At 37.7% G+C, this 15,777-nt stretch overlaps 1 protein-coding gene across 2 annotated transcripts; it reads right to left on the bottom strand.

The window, feature by feature from the left end:
• Window positions 1–3,912: 3,912 nt before the first annotated feature.
• On the bottom strand, window positions 3,913–15,326 carry LOC105695959 (neutral and basic amino acid transport protein rBAT; the record flags this gene model as incomplete). Of its 2 annotated transcripts, none has more annotated exon segments than XM_023433617.1 (5): window positions 3,913–6,041; window positions 6,964–7,232; window positions 8,408–9,416; window positions 10,780–10,973; window positions 15,193–15,326. In XM_023433617.1, coding segments are annotated over 5 exon segments (1,832 nt in total), but the record flags the coding sequence as incomplete, so codon positions are not given.
• Window positions 15,327–15,777: the final 451 nt, after the last annotated feature.

The raw sequence follows: 15,777 nt of genomic DNA, 5'->3' as shown, positions 1-15,777 counted from the left end.
TTCCAGCCTAGCTTTGTCTCTACCTCTTGCAAATTAAATTCAGGAAACAAGACAGTTTGTTCAAGTTGCTCCTAATTTTCCAACAAATTCAAGAAAGTGTTTACTCTTCTGTTTTGTTATGTTTGTACTTTTCGGCATATTATTCTTGATGTCTATATTGTAAAATATTTTATGCAACGCAAGTATGGTTTGCACATCTTTTACTGACAATGAACGTGAAGTAATGACGGAAAGTGGAAGCTGTACAGAACAGAGGCTTAAAATATCTTACAAGGAAGGTACCTGAGGTGTCCCCCTCCGATTTTGTTCATTTTTTAATATGTTACAGAGGACTAAAATCTAAGGGACTCGTGTTTTTTTTTTTATCGGCGGATAAACACTTTTAGGGGGTGAAATCAGGCTTCAAAGTTGGCCGTGCAAGGGGGTGAGTTGGCTGTTTCATATAGAGGCACTCGACCGATTTTCATGAAACAACCGTCAAAATGTAGGGAATGAAGAATTATGAAACATGCATTTGGAATTTTTCGAAAAAATTCATTTTTAAGGGGTGAGCCACCCCTTTGAATACTTCTTTTACCCCTTACGCGAGCAGTGATTGCTCTATCCAAATGAAAGTTGGTTAATTTATAGACCAGAACAATACAAAAAAAGTTTCATTAGGATAGAACTATTACTGCTCGCGTAAGGGGTAAAAGAAGTATTCAAAGGGGTGACTCACCCCTTAAAAATGAATTTTTTCGAAAAATTCCAAATGCATGTTTCATCATTCTTCATTCCCTACATTTTGACGGTTGTTTCATGAAAATCGGTCGAGTGCTTCTATATGAAACAGCCAACTCACCCCCTTGCACGGCCAACTTTGAAGCCTGATTTCACCCCCTAAAAGTGTTTATCCGCCGATAAAAAAAAACACGGGTCCTTTAGATTTTAGTCCTCTATAACATATTTAAAAATGAACAAAATCGGAGGGGGACACCTCAGGTACCTTCCTTGTTAGTGTTGTCGACTCGTGGGTGCGCGATAGAACCACGTCGGGGAGAGTCGAGAGAGTTGTGGTTGCAAGAGAATAACTCGTACTCGTGATAATGAGTTACTCAGGGAACACTGTTATATAACTGTTGGGGAAATGTTACGTTTTCGAAACTAACATGTTATGTAGCATAAAAGTAACACGGAAGTTAGATGTTAGTTATTATTTCCCACTCAGTAAGGTAACATGTTATGTAACATGTTATATTAAGGTTATAATTTCAGTTACCGTAAAATAGTATTAATTTTTCATACGTTTAATAAAAAAGATCACGCAATTTTATCCAAAGTTATATAATTTGTTATTATTTTTTGGTACTTGACAATAGTTAGATACTAAATGACAAATCGGACTTTCAATGAAATTATGTAATGATGAACTATCTGATTTTACTTAAAGACAATTAGGATTTCATTCGACTAGCAAACAATGACGGATAATGTATATGCGCGTATGAATTAAAGTCACATTTTTTCGTACGAGTAGTAAACAAAATATGGCATATATTAATCTTATGACATTTGGTGATGAATTATGACAATGACGATGACGATGATGTAATAAAATAAATGACACTTAGCACCAATGTTTTGTTACAAATATGTACTGCATATACACAGTAATATCAGGCCAGTAACATAATGTAAGATGAGAGTAACAAAGTTTTGTTACATTTATATAGATATGATAGTAACAAATGTTATGTAACCTGTTAGCTCCATGTTACATAACCGTTCAGTTACTGCATTGTAACAAATGTCATGTAACTAGTTAGGTCTATGTTACGTAACTGTTAGGTTATTACATTGTAACAAACGTTATGTTATTTGTTAGTTTTAAGTTACGTAACTGTTAGATTTGGTGTTCAGTGGGTGTTGAGTTAGTCGAAATCCTAACCTCGTTTTTAAACATCCGACCTTCAATACATTCCTCACCATTTTCTAAGTGAATTACATTTGGCAAGACTCAAAAAGTCGAAAACAGCGAGGAGCGTTTTTTTTTTGCAAAAAATTGAGATTTCCCCGTCATAGGCCCTGTTGAGTTAACCGAAACCCCGATCCGTTTTTCAACGGCTCCGGGCCAGACCTACACATTCCTTATACTTTGACCAATACACGCCATCGAGCCTCAAAGGATCGGTTATAAACATAACCTCATCTCCCCACAAGACTCGACAGCGGCTAACGGCATGATGGCCGCGACACTTGCTGCCCGGAATCCAGGGACCTTCCTCAGAGTAAAGAGAGTCACGAAGACCCGTGGGTAACTCTGCGGTGTAGCGCGAGGGAACCTCTGTCGGTAACCTTCTAAGCGGCTCTTATATACTGTCCGGCGGAATCGCTACCGCTTGCGAGAAAGCCGTGCGCAACCGCAACGCGCATGCGCACCAATGGTACGAAGTTAAACACGGAGGTGTAACGGTGAATTCTTTGCGTTATGAAATATCGAGCTCGGAAGAAGGGAATTTTAGAATTCTGCGCAGTTTGTAACGTCGTTTTCCATGAGCTCGTATATGGATACAGATAATAAATATAGCGGCCCAGGTTTTTCTACTTATTTTGGATAAGAAATTGTTAAACATTCATTGTTAGAGCCACTCATTCCAAAAAATGTGGAGCCTAGAAAATGGGAATTCTAGAATTCTGCGCAGTTTGACGTGCTATCTTTCATGAGCTCGTATATTTAAACAAGAAATTAATATAGCGGCTTAGGTTTTTCTACTTATTCTGGATAAAAAATTATTAAACATTCATTGTTAGAATATATCATTTAAATAAATGTGGAGCCTAGAAAATGGGAATTCTAGAATTCTGCGCAGTTTGAAGTGCTACCTTCCATGAGCTCGTATATTTATACAGATAACAAATATAGCGGCCCAGCTTTTTCTACTTATTTTGGATAAAAAATTGTTAAACATTCATTGTTAGAGTCGTTCATTCAAAAAAATGTGGAGCCTAGAAAATGGAAATTCTAGAATTCTTCGCAATTTGACGTGCTATCTTTCATGAGCTCGTATATTTAAACAAGTAATTAATATAGCGGCTTAGGCTTTTCTACTTCTTCTGGATAAAAAATTATTAAACGTTTATTGTTAGAATATATTATTCAAANAAAATGGAGTACAAACGAATAAGAATTTAAGTATCCGAATTTTCCTTCTATCGTAGGCCGTTTATCCAAAGTGCACCATTCTCGCGGTATTAATATCCATTGGCTAAATATAAAAATATACTGGTAAGAAAATTTGTGCCGTCCCTTGAAAATTCAGAGCGTCGTCAAAATAGAGGTTCGCGCAGAGAGTATAAAATGGTCTACGAGTAGTCGCGGCTTTATACAAAGAGGGTTTCTCTTGTGCGAATCTAGAAACAAACCATTCTGCCGAGGAGAAAGAAACAAAACAGGAAAATGAAGGAAATGGATCGAAATATTCGTCGAGTCTTGGTGATGTCTGATGTAGGTCTCAGATTCGCAGATTTATCCTCATAGATAATCTGTTAATTTCTTTAGTTGCCTTATGGCGTCCAGAGGCGTCGTTTGAGTTATCAGACCTCTTCTCTCTCATATATTACATACTCGCATCGATCGATATACAATTATTGAAGGCTCTGACCTCTTCTCTCTCATATATTACATACTCGTATCGATCGATATACAATTATTGAAGGCTCTAATATGAAAAACGAAAGCGTCAGGACAATCGTACAACGAATTGGAGTACTCTAGTTATCGAGAAATTCGCATTTGGACGGGATAAAGGCAGAGAAAGTGTCTTATGCGCTTCTGTACGAAAACGAAGGTAACAGGAGGTCTCGGAGAGAAAATTTAGTTGACATTTAAATCACAGATGGCGCAGGCTGGCACTCTGCAGTCAATTAGGGCATCAAAAACCATGAATCCGGGGGATTTCTGGAGTTTTACTTCGATTTCTTTATAATTATTGTACGGAAACGACACATGGAGTACGCCATTTAGTAGAAAACCCAATATAATTCGAAAAAACTGTCAATACAAAATACGAACACCGGTAACGTAGGTATTTACAAGAAACCTTTTTGCCGACATCGATCAAATTTCTCGACGTGTTCCATTTCACCTTAAATGTCCATTACGCGATGATTGAAGTAAAGAGACTAGGCGCTCAGCCAAGACTCGTGAACTTGTCAGAGACGCAGCCGCATATCTTTATGAAGTACAATGACAAACTTAAAAAATAAAATACATATGGTTAGAGTAAAATACATACATCGGCGGAAAATGTATTACTAGAGGTCCTTGACTTCCTCAACAACGATTTCATACCGTTCGTCGTTAAACGAAGCTACAACGCTTCTCGTGGTCTTCACATTCTATGATCAGAGACCTGAGATTCTGACCGGAAGTCGGAGGTATAAATCACGAAGTAGTATAAGGAGATCCAACGACATGTATTGAAATAGTCCCCACTTTAGAGGTCCAAGATCTTCGGATTTTATCCGATCTAGTTTCAAGAGCGCCTTCTCCATGAAATTTTGCAATTAAAAATTATCATCTGCCAGCGTGTTTTCTAATCTTTATCAGGTTAAAAACATCACGTCCACTATATCATACTTGGGTTATCGTTTCTCATTACGTATCTTAATTGCAAAATTATAAGCATTTTAGGTCATTTACGTCGATAGGAAATGTTTCGGTCATGTAGGGCCGGAGTTCCCTCTTTTTCCGCAAGTAGCGCTCGCATAGTTAAATCAGCGAAAATCTGAGATCATGGATCCCGATTCTGAGGCTACTTTCTGCGGAACTGACCACAGGCGTTATATCTTCTTCTACCACTTCATGGTATAAATCGCGAAGTAGAATAAAGAGATACAATGCCATGTATTGAAATCGTCCCCACTTTAGGGGTCCAAGTTCTTCAGATTTTTTCTGATCTAGTGCCGAGTGCGCCTCCATGAAATTTTGCAATTAAAAATTATCATCTGCCAGCGTGTCTTCTAAACTTTATCCTGTTAAAACAATCACGTTCTGTATATTACACTTGGATTATCGTTTCACATTATGTATTTTAATTGTAAAATTATAAGCATTTTAGGTCATTTACGTCGATAGGAAATGTTTTTGTCATGTAGGACCGGAGTTCTCTCATTTTTCGCAAGTAGCGCTCGTATCGTTCAATCAGCGAAAATCTGAGATTATGGGTTCCGATTCTAGGGCCACTTTCTATGAATCCGACCATAGACGTTATGTCTTTTTACACTACTTCATGGTATAAATCACAAAGTAATATAAAGAGATCCAACGCCATGTATTGAAATCGTCCCCTTTTAATGGTTCAAGTTCTTCAGATTTTTTCCGATCTAGCGCCGAGAGCGCCTCCTTCAGGAAATTTTGCAATTAAAAATTATCATTTGTCTTCTAATCTTTATCATGTTAAAAACATCACGTTCTGTATATTATACTTGGATTATCGTTTCTCTTTACGTATCTTAATTGCAAAATTATAAGCATTTTAGGTCATTTATATCGATAGGAATTGTTTTGGTCACGTAGGATCGGAGTTCCTTCTTCTTCCGCAAGTGGCGCTCTTATCATTAGATCAGCGAAAATAGGTATGTCTCCTTATACTACTTCATGGTACAAATCATGACTACGTCGCCCAAGATTTGCACAATTCTCAGAGTTAATACAGTTTGATGAGATCGAGGGAGACGGACATCGATGCGACCCTTTGAGCACCTTTGGTGATTTTTCGGTCGGTAAGTAGTACCTGAAGAGGTAGCGATTTCTAGGTTACCAATTCCTATACGCTCATTTGTCGAGCTTGATGACAAAGGCTTCGCCAGGAAGGATAACGAGCTGCTTGAAGTACACATCCTTGCCCATTTTGTTCGCAGGACCAACGACAACGTGGCCTCCATAATAAAGGTTCGATAAGTCCTTTGTTTGCGTCTCATTGCCAAGATTGGCAACCAAAACGTACGAGTTTCGCCTTGGATACCATCTTTCAACGACGATCAGCTCATCTGCCGTGTATCTACAAAGGAAACGTTATTTGGAATTATTTATAACATTTTCTTCAGGAAACTTGGTAGAGTTTCGCGCCAAATACACTGAAAAGCATGCGCAAATTGCACCGAATATTTAAGGGTCATTCTATATATATATAATAATAATATATAAAACGTCAAAAAATGTATAAAACTCATGTGATCTCAATTGGGAGAAATTCACATTTTAATATACAGAATGACCCTTTCATAACACCTTAAGGTGAAGTGAAACCCCCTTCAAATCAGTCAATTCAAATAAAACACTTTTTTTTAAGGGTATTAGACCAAACTGTCCGAAACTTTGACACATGATGAAGAATTATCCTGACATATTCAAAATTTAGATTTTTTTTTAAATTTTTTAACTCAGCTGAGACCAGAACCAACATGGCGTCGAGCTCTCATATTTCGATCAATATACAATTATCGAAAGCTCTGATATAAGAAACGAAAGGATCAGGACAATTTTACAACAATTTAGAACACTCTGGTAATCGATAAACTTGCATTTGAACGGGATAAAGGCAAAAAAAGTGTTGTATGCGCTTCTATGCCAAAACGATGGAAATACGAGGTCTCGGAGTGAAAATTTAATTGACCTGGAAATCACAGATGGCGCAGGGGGTCCCTCCGTAGTCAATTAGGGCCCCAGAAAGCATGAATTCAGAGGATTTCTGGAGTTTTACTTCGATTTTTTTATATTTATTGTACGAAAACGACAGGTGGAGTATGCCATTTGGTACAATATCCAATATAATTCGACACAGCCGTCAATATAAAAACGAATGTCGACAACGTAGGCATTTAGAAAAATCTTCTTTATCTATGTTGATTAAGTTCCTTGACGTGTTTCACTTCACCTTAATGTCAAAGACCGGATTCAGTAGACTCGAAACGACCCCTCACCTGATGTCGCAATTCGCCGCAGCTTTATTATCCTTATAAACCGCCTTGACGTATATCGTAGGAGTCTCGGAACGAAGTTTCACCATTTTGGCAACTGCACCGATCAAACTGGTTTCCGTCGGTGCAGTTGGTTCCGATAACCAGGCAAAGACTCCATTAGTTGAGAATTTGTCCGCGACTCCGTCAGTCTTATCCCAAAACATAGGAGTTAAGTTGTGGAGGTCCTTCAGGTCCTGGTGGTCCTCGCAGTTGCAGTCCACCATTCCTATCTGGGGAAATCATGCACCATATGATTAAATAAATACATACAATAATGACAATTTAATTATCTTAACAGGTTCACGGTAAATTGATTATCTAGTTGGGTCCACGATCGAGGGAGACGACGACAAATGCCAAACTGATGTTATTGAAATTTCCAATCGATATCTTTCCTAAACGCCTCCATTGATCATGTTGATGTAGGTGTTAAATTAAGAAGGAAAAGTTAATAAAGCCATTCGCGTATATTAAAAGGTCTTTAGATCCTTATTACGACACTATTGGCCGTTTAAAGGAAATTAAACGCCGATTAGAGAGATCATTCAAGTAAAGAAGAGTGGTAGCACGCGGTTGAGACCGTGAACTTGTTCGAGATGCAATCGCGTCCCTTGACTTTGGTACTTTGTCCTTATCATATAGTAGTTTGTCCTTATTATGCCAACATTGGCTGTCTAAAGGAAATTAAACGCCGGTTAGAGGGTTCATTCAAGTAAAGAAGAGCGGTAGCGCGCAGTTAAGACGGTTGAGGCTATGAACTTGCTCGAGACGCAACCGTGTCCCTTGACTATTGTCATTTGATCTTATTATGACAACATTGGCCGTTTAAAGGAAATTAAACGGAAGTTGGATGGATCATTCAAGTAAAGAGGAGCATTAACGAGTAGTTGAGGCCGTGAACTTGCTCGAAATGCAACCGTGTTCCTTGACTATTGTCATTTGTTCTTATTATGACAACATTGGTCGTTTAAAGGAAATTAAACGCTGGTTGTATGGATCGTTCAAGTAAAGAGAAGCGCGCAGTTGAGGCCGCGAACTTGTTCGAAATGCAACCGCGTCCCTTGACTATTGTCATTTGATCTTATGACAACATTGACCTTTTAAAGGAAAATAAACGCCGATTGGAGATCATTCAAGTAAAGAGGAGCATTAACGCGCAGTTAAGGCCGTGAATTTGCTCGAGATGCAATCGCGTCCCTTGACTATGGTAATTTGTCCTTATCATATAGTAGTTTGTCCTTATAATGCCAACATTGGCCGTCTAAAAGAAATTAAACACCGGTTAGAGGGATCATTCAAGTAAAGAAGAACGGTAGCGCGCAGTTAAGACGGTTGAGGCTATGAACTTGCTCGAGACGCAACCGTGTCCCTTGATTACTGTAATTTGCCCTCATTTTCACCTCACCTCATCTCCATAGAATATGCTGGGGGTTCCTGGCAACATCATGCCCAACAAGGATGCCGCGATACTAGCATTGGCAACATGAAGAACCGAGGCGACCCTCTTCGTATCCACGCCACCAATGCTCCAGTGGACCCAAGGGTGACTAGGTTTCTCAAAAAGCAGACCCTCAGTGACCTTCCTTATCTGATTAGCAACGTTTTTCGTCCCATTATAGACCCTCAACGGCACGTCCACCAGGTCGATCCTGCTCAGGAGGACATTCTGCACAGGAGGCGTCGAAGCAGCGTGCAGGGTCTCCACGTCACAAATAAGTACCCTCTCAGGACCCAAAATCGACTTCCAGTGTTTCAACATCTCCACAAAGTTGCTCTCATTAACATAATGCTTCAGGCCCTTTAAATAGAACCCATCGACCCCACGTTTGGTCCAAAACCGGATGGCGATGGTCACCACGTGGTCTTCTCTAAGCTCTCCAAAAGTGGAGTTGCTGGTCAGCTCCTGCGGCTCCTGGAAGGATGGTCGTGGCGACAGGACCTCTCTGATGGTTTGGAAGGACATAGGTGCTGGGGAAGGAGCCTCCTTCGACAATGTTGGACCATCTGCGTCTCGCATCTCGCGAGAGGACTTTTCGGAACCGTTTGATCCTGGCGTTTCTGTTAGTGCCTCTCCAAAGTCCTTCACCAAGGGGTACAGGGGCAAGTCCAGCAGGAGGGACATGTTCCTTTCGTGGATTTGGCGCACCAGGGATGAAAAGTCATCCATGGTTCCCAGGTGTGGCTCCAGGTCGGTCAGACTGGTGATGTTCGAGTAGTGCTCCGGGTAATGGGATGCTCGGAAGATGGAGTTTAGTCTGATTCCTTGGACACCCAGGTGCTTCAGGTAATCTAGGCGCATGGATATCCCTCGAAGATCGCCTATCCCGTCGCCGATTTTGGAGGAGTCCTGGAAGGATGCTGGGAAGATCTCGTAGAAGAGGCTCCCCTGCCACCACTCTACTGGAGGATTACACCTACACGAGGGGGATAAAACAATACTATCATTGATTATGAAATTATGAAATGTAGATTCGTTTTACTCAGTGCCCGGGTACCACAGTGCTGCCGTGATAACGTCATTTTTTGTTGTCGTCGACATCTATGACGTAGTGTCTTTAGATTCCGACGTCGTAATGACGTTATTTTCTGGTCATTGTTCATTTGCGTCGTGATGACGTTATTTTTTAGTAACCATTGGTCTGCGACGTCGAACGTTCAAATTATGACATCGTGATGATATTGTTTTTTGTTCATTATTGGTCTGCGATGTCATATGTATAAACGACGTCGTAATGACATAAGTTTTTGGTAGTCATTGGTCCCAGATAAACTCAAATAAACTGGATGCAACATTTCTTCAAAATTACCAATATTCATTTGAGTCAAGTAATTATTTTTTGAATTACCTTAATATTTCTTAGGTACTATTCAATGAAATATTTCTTTGGTTAAATTAATTCTTTAGTCGGTGTAACACTGAGTTGAGTTGACATGGGGAATTATTGCTCCTAATTGGAGTCATTATTTAATCCCTCTTGATCAGTCATTCGAAGTTTCTTTTACGTTATGTAGACACCATTATGACGTGTTTTTTTGGAAATAGACGTTGTATTGACATCACTGTGCTACCTTGGGAAGAAACTCGATTAAGGAGACATGAAAGTGTTGAAGAAGACTCCTTTGTCAAACTTTTCTCCGAACTGGGTGTACCGAAGCGTTTCAAAATTTACAACGTGAATATGAAGGCTAGAAAGAAGGTCCCGACATAAATGAATTTTCAATTTTAAAAAAATTTTTGTATGCATGTTATTAACAATTGTTTATAAACAGTGAAATTTCATGAGTTTCAGGACCTTCCGTATAGTCTCCCTATTCACGTTGTAAAGTTTCAAACTATTCGCTAAACCGAGTTGGGAGAAAAGTTTTATTAACAAAACCTCTTCGACGTCGCTTTCACATCACCTTAAGGGGATGTGAAAGTGGCATCCGAAAGCTCAATCGTTCATAAAACTTTACTCCGAACTGGGTATCTCAAATCGTTTCATACTTTAAAACGTGAATATGGAGACTCTAAAGTAGGCTCTGAAACTCGCGGAATTTCTTTTTTTATAAACTGTTTTTAAAATACCTGTAAACAAATTTGAAAAGAATTGAAATTTCATGAGTTTCAGGACCTTCCTCATAGTCTCCCCATTCACGTTGTAAAGTTTCGAACTATTCGGTAAACCGAGTTGGGAGAAAAGTCTTATAAACAAAACCTCTTCGACGTCGCTTTCACACCCCCTTAACCCAAATTCAAAGTTCTCGAATTAAATGGTAATTATCAAAGTTCCATACCTTTTTGGCATCGTCGCAATTACACCGATAACCAGAGCTGTACAACCAATGAGTACGGACATAAGGGACCAGAAACAAGTCTTTCTTATCAGTGGCCAATTCCATTTCATGAAACGATAGTCCTTCGGAGTCTTCGGTACCATTAACTGGATCCCAACCAACGGGGGCTTCCCGCCGTTCTCCTGGTTGTAAAACTAAAGGGTTAAAATGTTTAGTGACCAATCGTGTTAGGAAGCAGCGAGAAAGCGTAATGGTAGATTAATTACATCTATGTCGACACACCCTTTCCCGATTAAGTGTTTTAATTCAACGCGTCCAAGCTATTTTCAGTGCACTCGTTAAGGTGAAGTGAAACCCCCCTTCAAATTAGTTGATTCGAATACAACACTTTTTTTAAGGGTATTAGACCAAACTGTCCGAAACTTTGACACACCACTCCTGATCATCTAAGAATTGTCCTAACACATTCAGAATTTGGATTTTTGGAAACTATTTTTTAACTTTGCCCAGACCAGAACCAAAATGGCGTCGAGCTCTCATATTTCGATCAATATACAATTATTGAAGGCTCTGATATATGAATCGAAAGGGTCAGGTTTTTAAAATTTCTAATTTTTGTGTAAAATAATCAATAAATAAGCGATAAAGGTTGTAGAATATGTTATCGCCATATTGTGCAGTCAGAATGCATCGTGCCAAAATATAAGAACGGTATATCAAATGTTTTTCAAAAATCGAATGAAATTCGAAATTAAAGCGGCATTTCGAAGATCAAAGAAATTCATGAATTGCCTCTTTATGTCATTTTAATGGCCGTAAATATAGTAAAATATGCTATCGCCATTTTGTGCAGTCAGGAGGCACCGTGCAAAATATAAGAACGGTACATGAAACATTTTCCAAAAATCGAATGAAATTCAAAATTTAAGCAGCATTTCGGAAGTCAAAGAAATTCATCAGTTGCATCTTCATGTCATTTTAATGGCCGTAAAGGTAGTAGAATATGTTATCGCCATTTTGTGCAGTCAGGAGGCACCGTGCAAAATATAAGAACGGTACATCAAACATTTTCCAAAAATCGAATGAAATTCAAAATTTAAGCAGCATTTCGGAAGTCAAATAAATTCATCAATTGCCTCTCTATGTCATTTTAATGGCCGTAAATATAGTAGAATATGATATCGCCATTTTGTGCATTCAGGAGGCACCGTGCCAAAATATAAGAACGGTACATAAAATATTTTCCAAAAATCGAATGAAATTCAAAATTAAGCGGCATCTCGGGGGTCAAAGAAATTCATAAGTTGCCTCTTTATGTCATTTTAATGGCCGTTTGTCATGTAGGGGGCGTGAATAACTCGAACGTATTTTAGACTTGACGATATCATAAACCAGCGAACGGTGCATTCAACAAGTATATTACATTTTGGCAATATTCCGAGTACTCTGGCGCCAACAAAGTACTCTGTACACTGAGAAAAGATATGTATTGAACTGAAAGAATATTCCTTTGAACAGTACTAATGAAATATTTTGTTAATTCAAAGAATAATTATGTGATTTAAGGTGAAGTGAGACCCCCCTCAAATCAGTCGATTCGAATACAACACTTTTTTTTCACTCCGAGACCTTGTATTCTCATTGTTTTGGCATAGAAGCGCATACAACACTTTTTTTGCCTTTATCCCGTTCAAATGCGAGTTTATCGATTACCAGAGTGTTCTAAATTGTCGTAAAATTGTCCTNAATATTGGTCCAAATAGGGGGCACCGAATCATTTGAAACTTCAATACGTGATTATGAACACCATAAGAAAGAACACAATGCTGGTAAAATTTCATTATTCAGAAAAAAAAGAAAAAATACACATTTTTTTTATTTTAAATCAAATTTCACCAGTATTGCATTCTTTCTTAGAGCCTTCATCATCACGTGCTGGAGTTCGAAATGATTTGATGCACCCAGTTTGGAGAATAGTTTTACAAATATTTTGTAATATATTATATATATAGAATGACCGTTTCATATCACCTTAAATACGCGTGGTGAACGATTCTCCTCAACAATCGGGATTTGGCCGGATCGAAGGTTAGCAATCGATTAATAATAACAATGAAACGTGCGATTAAATGGCCGTGGCCCTTTCTAAGGTGTCAGCCAACATGCAGAAATGATTTATTAATAATAACGCCCCCGGGCAGAGTGTCATCTTCATCTGGCACGAGCATTAGCTTCTTGTAGCAATTGTGGTTAGCGGAATTTTGAGATGCTGACGAATGATGTCAGAAATATGGATTTTATTCAAGACGTTGGGGGTTTGTTCTGTTCCCAGGTAGCTTACGAGTGAAGGGGTTAGTGAACGAATCGGGTTCGTTACCCTCGTTTGCAAGATAAATATCTTGGTATTGTCATCAAGATATTGTTTTGTTCTAGAGTAGAACTCGATTTGTTCTGCAATAAATCTGGGCTTTGTAAAATAAGATTTAAAATAGATATTTCTGGGTGGGAGGGTGAACGTCGGAGATGATAAAATAGTGCACGATACGGGGACCAATCTTTTTTTTTTAATTGTTAAATATTGTTGCATTCAATTTCAATCTATCCGGTTATTTTATTTTCGGATGAAACTCAATTTATTCTCAAATATAATAATGAGTTTCGTGAAATTAGATTTAAGATGGATATTTTTGGAAATGAAGGTAAATTTTGAGGTGAAAGTCGGAGATAACAACATGGTGCATGATATGGCGATCATATATATTCCTTTTTAATTGTTAAATATTGTTGCATTCAATTTCAATCTATCCGGTTATTTTATTTTCGGATGAAACTCAATTTATTCTCAAATATAATAATGAGTTTCGTGAAATTAGATTTAAGATGGATATTTTTGGAAATGAAGGTAAATTTTGAGGTGAAAGTCGGAGATAACAACATGGTGCATGATATGGCGATCATATATATTCATTTTTAATTGTTAAATATTGCAGTCGATTTCAATCTATCCGATTATTTTATTTTTGGATAGTAGCAACACTTCTCTACAATTTTTTAATATTAGGATACTCGTTTTTAAGGTCTTTGATTATGTTTAATTTCATCTCCTGCGAAACTGTACTCTATGGAATTAGATTCGAAAAGAGTACTTTTTTGCGTACGTATGAGTTTTGCGGTGACCCGCGAAGGAGAGAACAAACAGTGCATGAAACCGCAACCAAACATGTTTTCTGATATTTAAGAATTTTATTGCATTTGCCTTCAAACTCTCCGAATATTTTCAACTTCTTCTTCGTTAAATCTGAATATGAATAAATAGAATTTAAAACAAGTACTTCGGGTACGAGTAAATTTTGCATTGAACTTCAAAGGAGAAAAGAAACATTGTATGAAACCGAAATCAAACATGTTTTCTGATATTTAAAAATTTTATTGCACTTGGCTTCAAACTCAGAATATTTTGAACTCCTTCGTTAAATCTGAATTTAAATAAATAGAATTTAAAACAAGTACTTTGGGTACGAGTAAATTAGGCAGTGAAATTCGGAGGGGAGAACAAACAATGTATGGAACCGAAACCAAACATGTTTTTCAAGATTTAAAAATCTTATTGCACTTGGCTTATAACTCTCCGATTATTTTCAACTTCATCTCCGTTAAATCTGAATTTGAATAAATAGAATTCAAAACAAGTACTTCGGGTACGAGTAAATTATGCAGTGAACTTCGAAGGAGAGAAGCAACAATGTATGAAACCGAAATCAAACATGTTTCCTGATATTTAAAAATTTTATTGCATTTGCCTTCAAACTCTCCGAATATTTTCAACATCTTCTTCTTTAAATCTGAATTTAAATAAATAGAATTTAAAACAAGTACTTCGGGTACGAGTAAATTATGCAGTGAACTTCGAAGGAGAGAAGAAACAGTGTATGAAACCTCAAACAAACATGTTTTTCGAGATTGAAAAATTGTATTGCACTTGGCTTCAAACTCTCCGATTATCTTCAACTTCTTCTTCGTTAAATCTTAATTTTAATAAATACAATTGAAAACAATTACTAGGTGTACGGGTAAATTTTGCAGTGAACTTCGGAAGGGAGAACAAACAGTGTATGAAACCGCAACCAAACATGTTTTTCGAGATATAAAAATTTTATTGTACTTGTCTTCAAACTCTGCGATTATTTTAAACTTCTTCTTCGTTAAATTTGAATTTGGATAAATAGAATTTAAAACAAGTATTACGTGTACGGGTAAATTTTGCAGTCAACTTTAAAGGTGAATTTCGAATCGAAGAAAGGTAAATTTTGCAGTGAAGGTAAGTACAAACAGTGCATGAAACCGCAACCAAACATGTTTTTGCAAATTATCACATATAGTGGACTTGAACATCCAAGTTCACAGATGACTTACGAGGGCCTGAGCATCTGGAGCGAGATGTTGATAAGCTGTGTTCAACTGGTTCAACAATTGGGCGCAAACGGGTTCATTTGTGTCGCTTCCACTGCTGCTGCTGGTCTCCACCATGGGATCTCTTGAACTGGGTTCTAAAAAAATGGGAAATATTAATTAACACGAAAAATCCAGCACGCAGAGTTTGTCAAAGTGTATAGCGTTTTTATAAGGTACTGGGCTCTAAATAAAAAAAATATAAAAAGTAATTAACATGAACAATTCAGTCTGAAAAGATCCGCTGAAGTGTCCAGTGCTTTTCTAAGGCACTGCCCAGGCAACCCATGAAGTGGAATATACGTAAATTATTCGTCTAAATTAGGTCTATAGGTATAGCAAATGTATATCGTCTATTATCCACCTAAAAAATATCAAAAGTGTATATATAATTATCTATGTCTCTTGTAGATGAAAATTATATATCCACTATTGATCTACAAATATCTACTTATTTCTTGACGCATACAAAATATATAATAGCTCTAGTAGACATTTACCAAAGGTTAATCAACATCGTTGAAAATACGTTTAGGAAAATAAAAAGAC

Source organism: Orussus abietinus, unplaced genomic scaffold, assembly GCF_000612105.2.
Source record: "Orussus abietinus isolate OABI.00-Male unplaced genomic scaffold, Oabi_2.0 scaffold829, whole genome shotgun sequence".
NCBI lineage: Eukaryota > Metazoa > Arthropoda > Insecta > Hymenoptera > Orussidae > Orussus > Orussus abietinus.
This window is presented reverse-complemented; position numbering and strand designations above follow the sequence as displayed.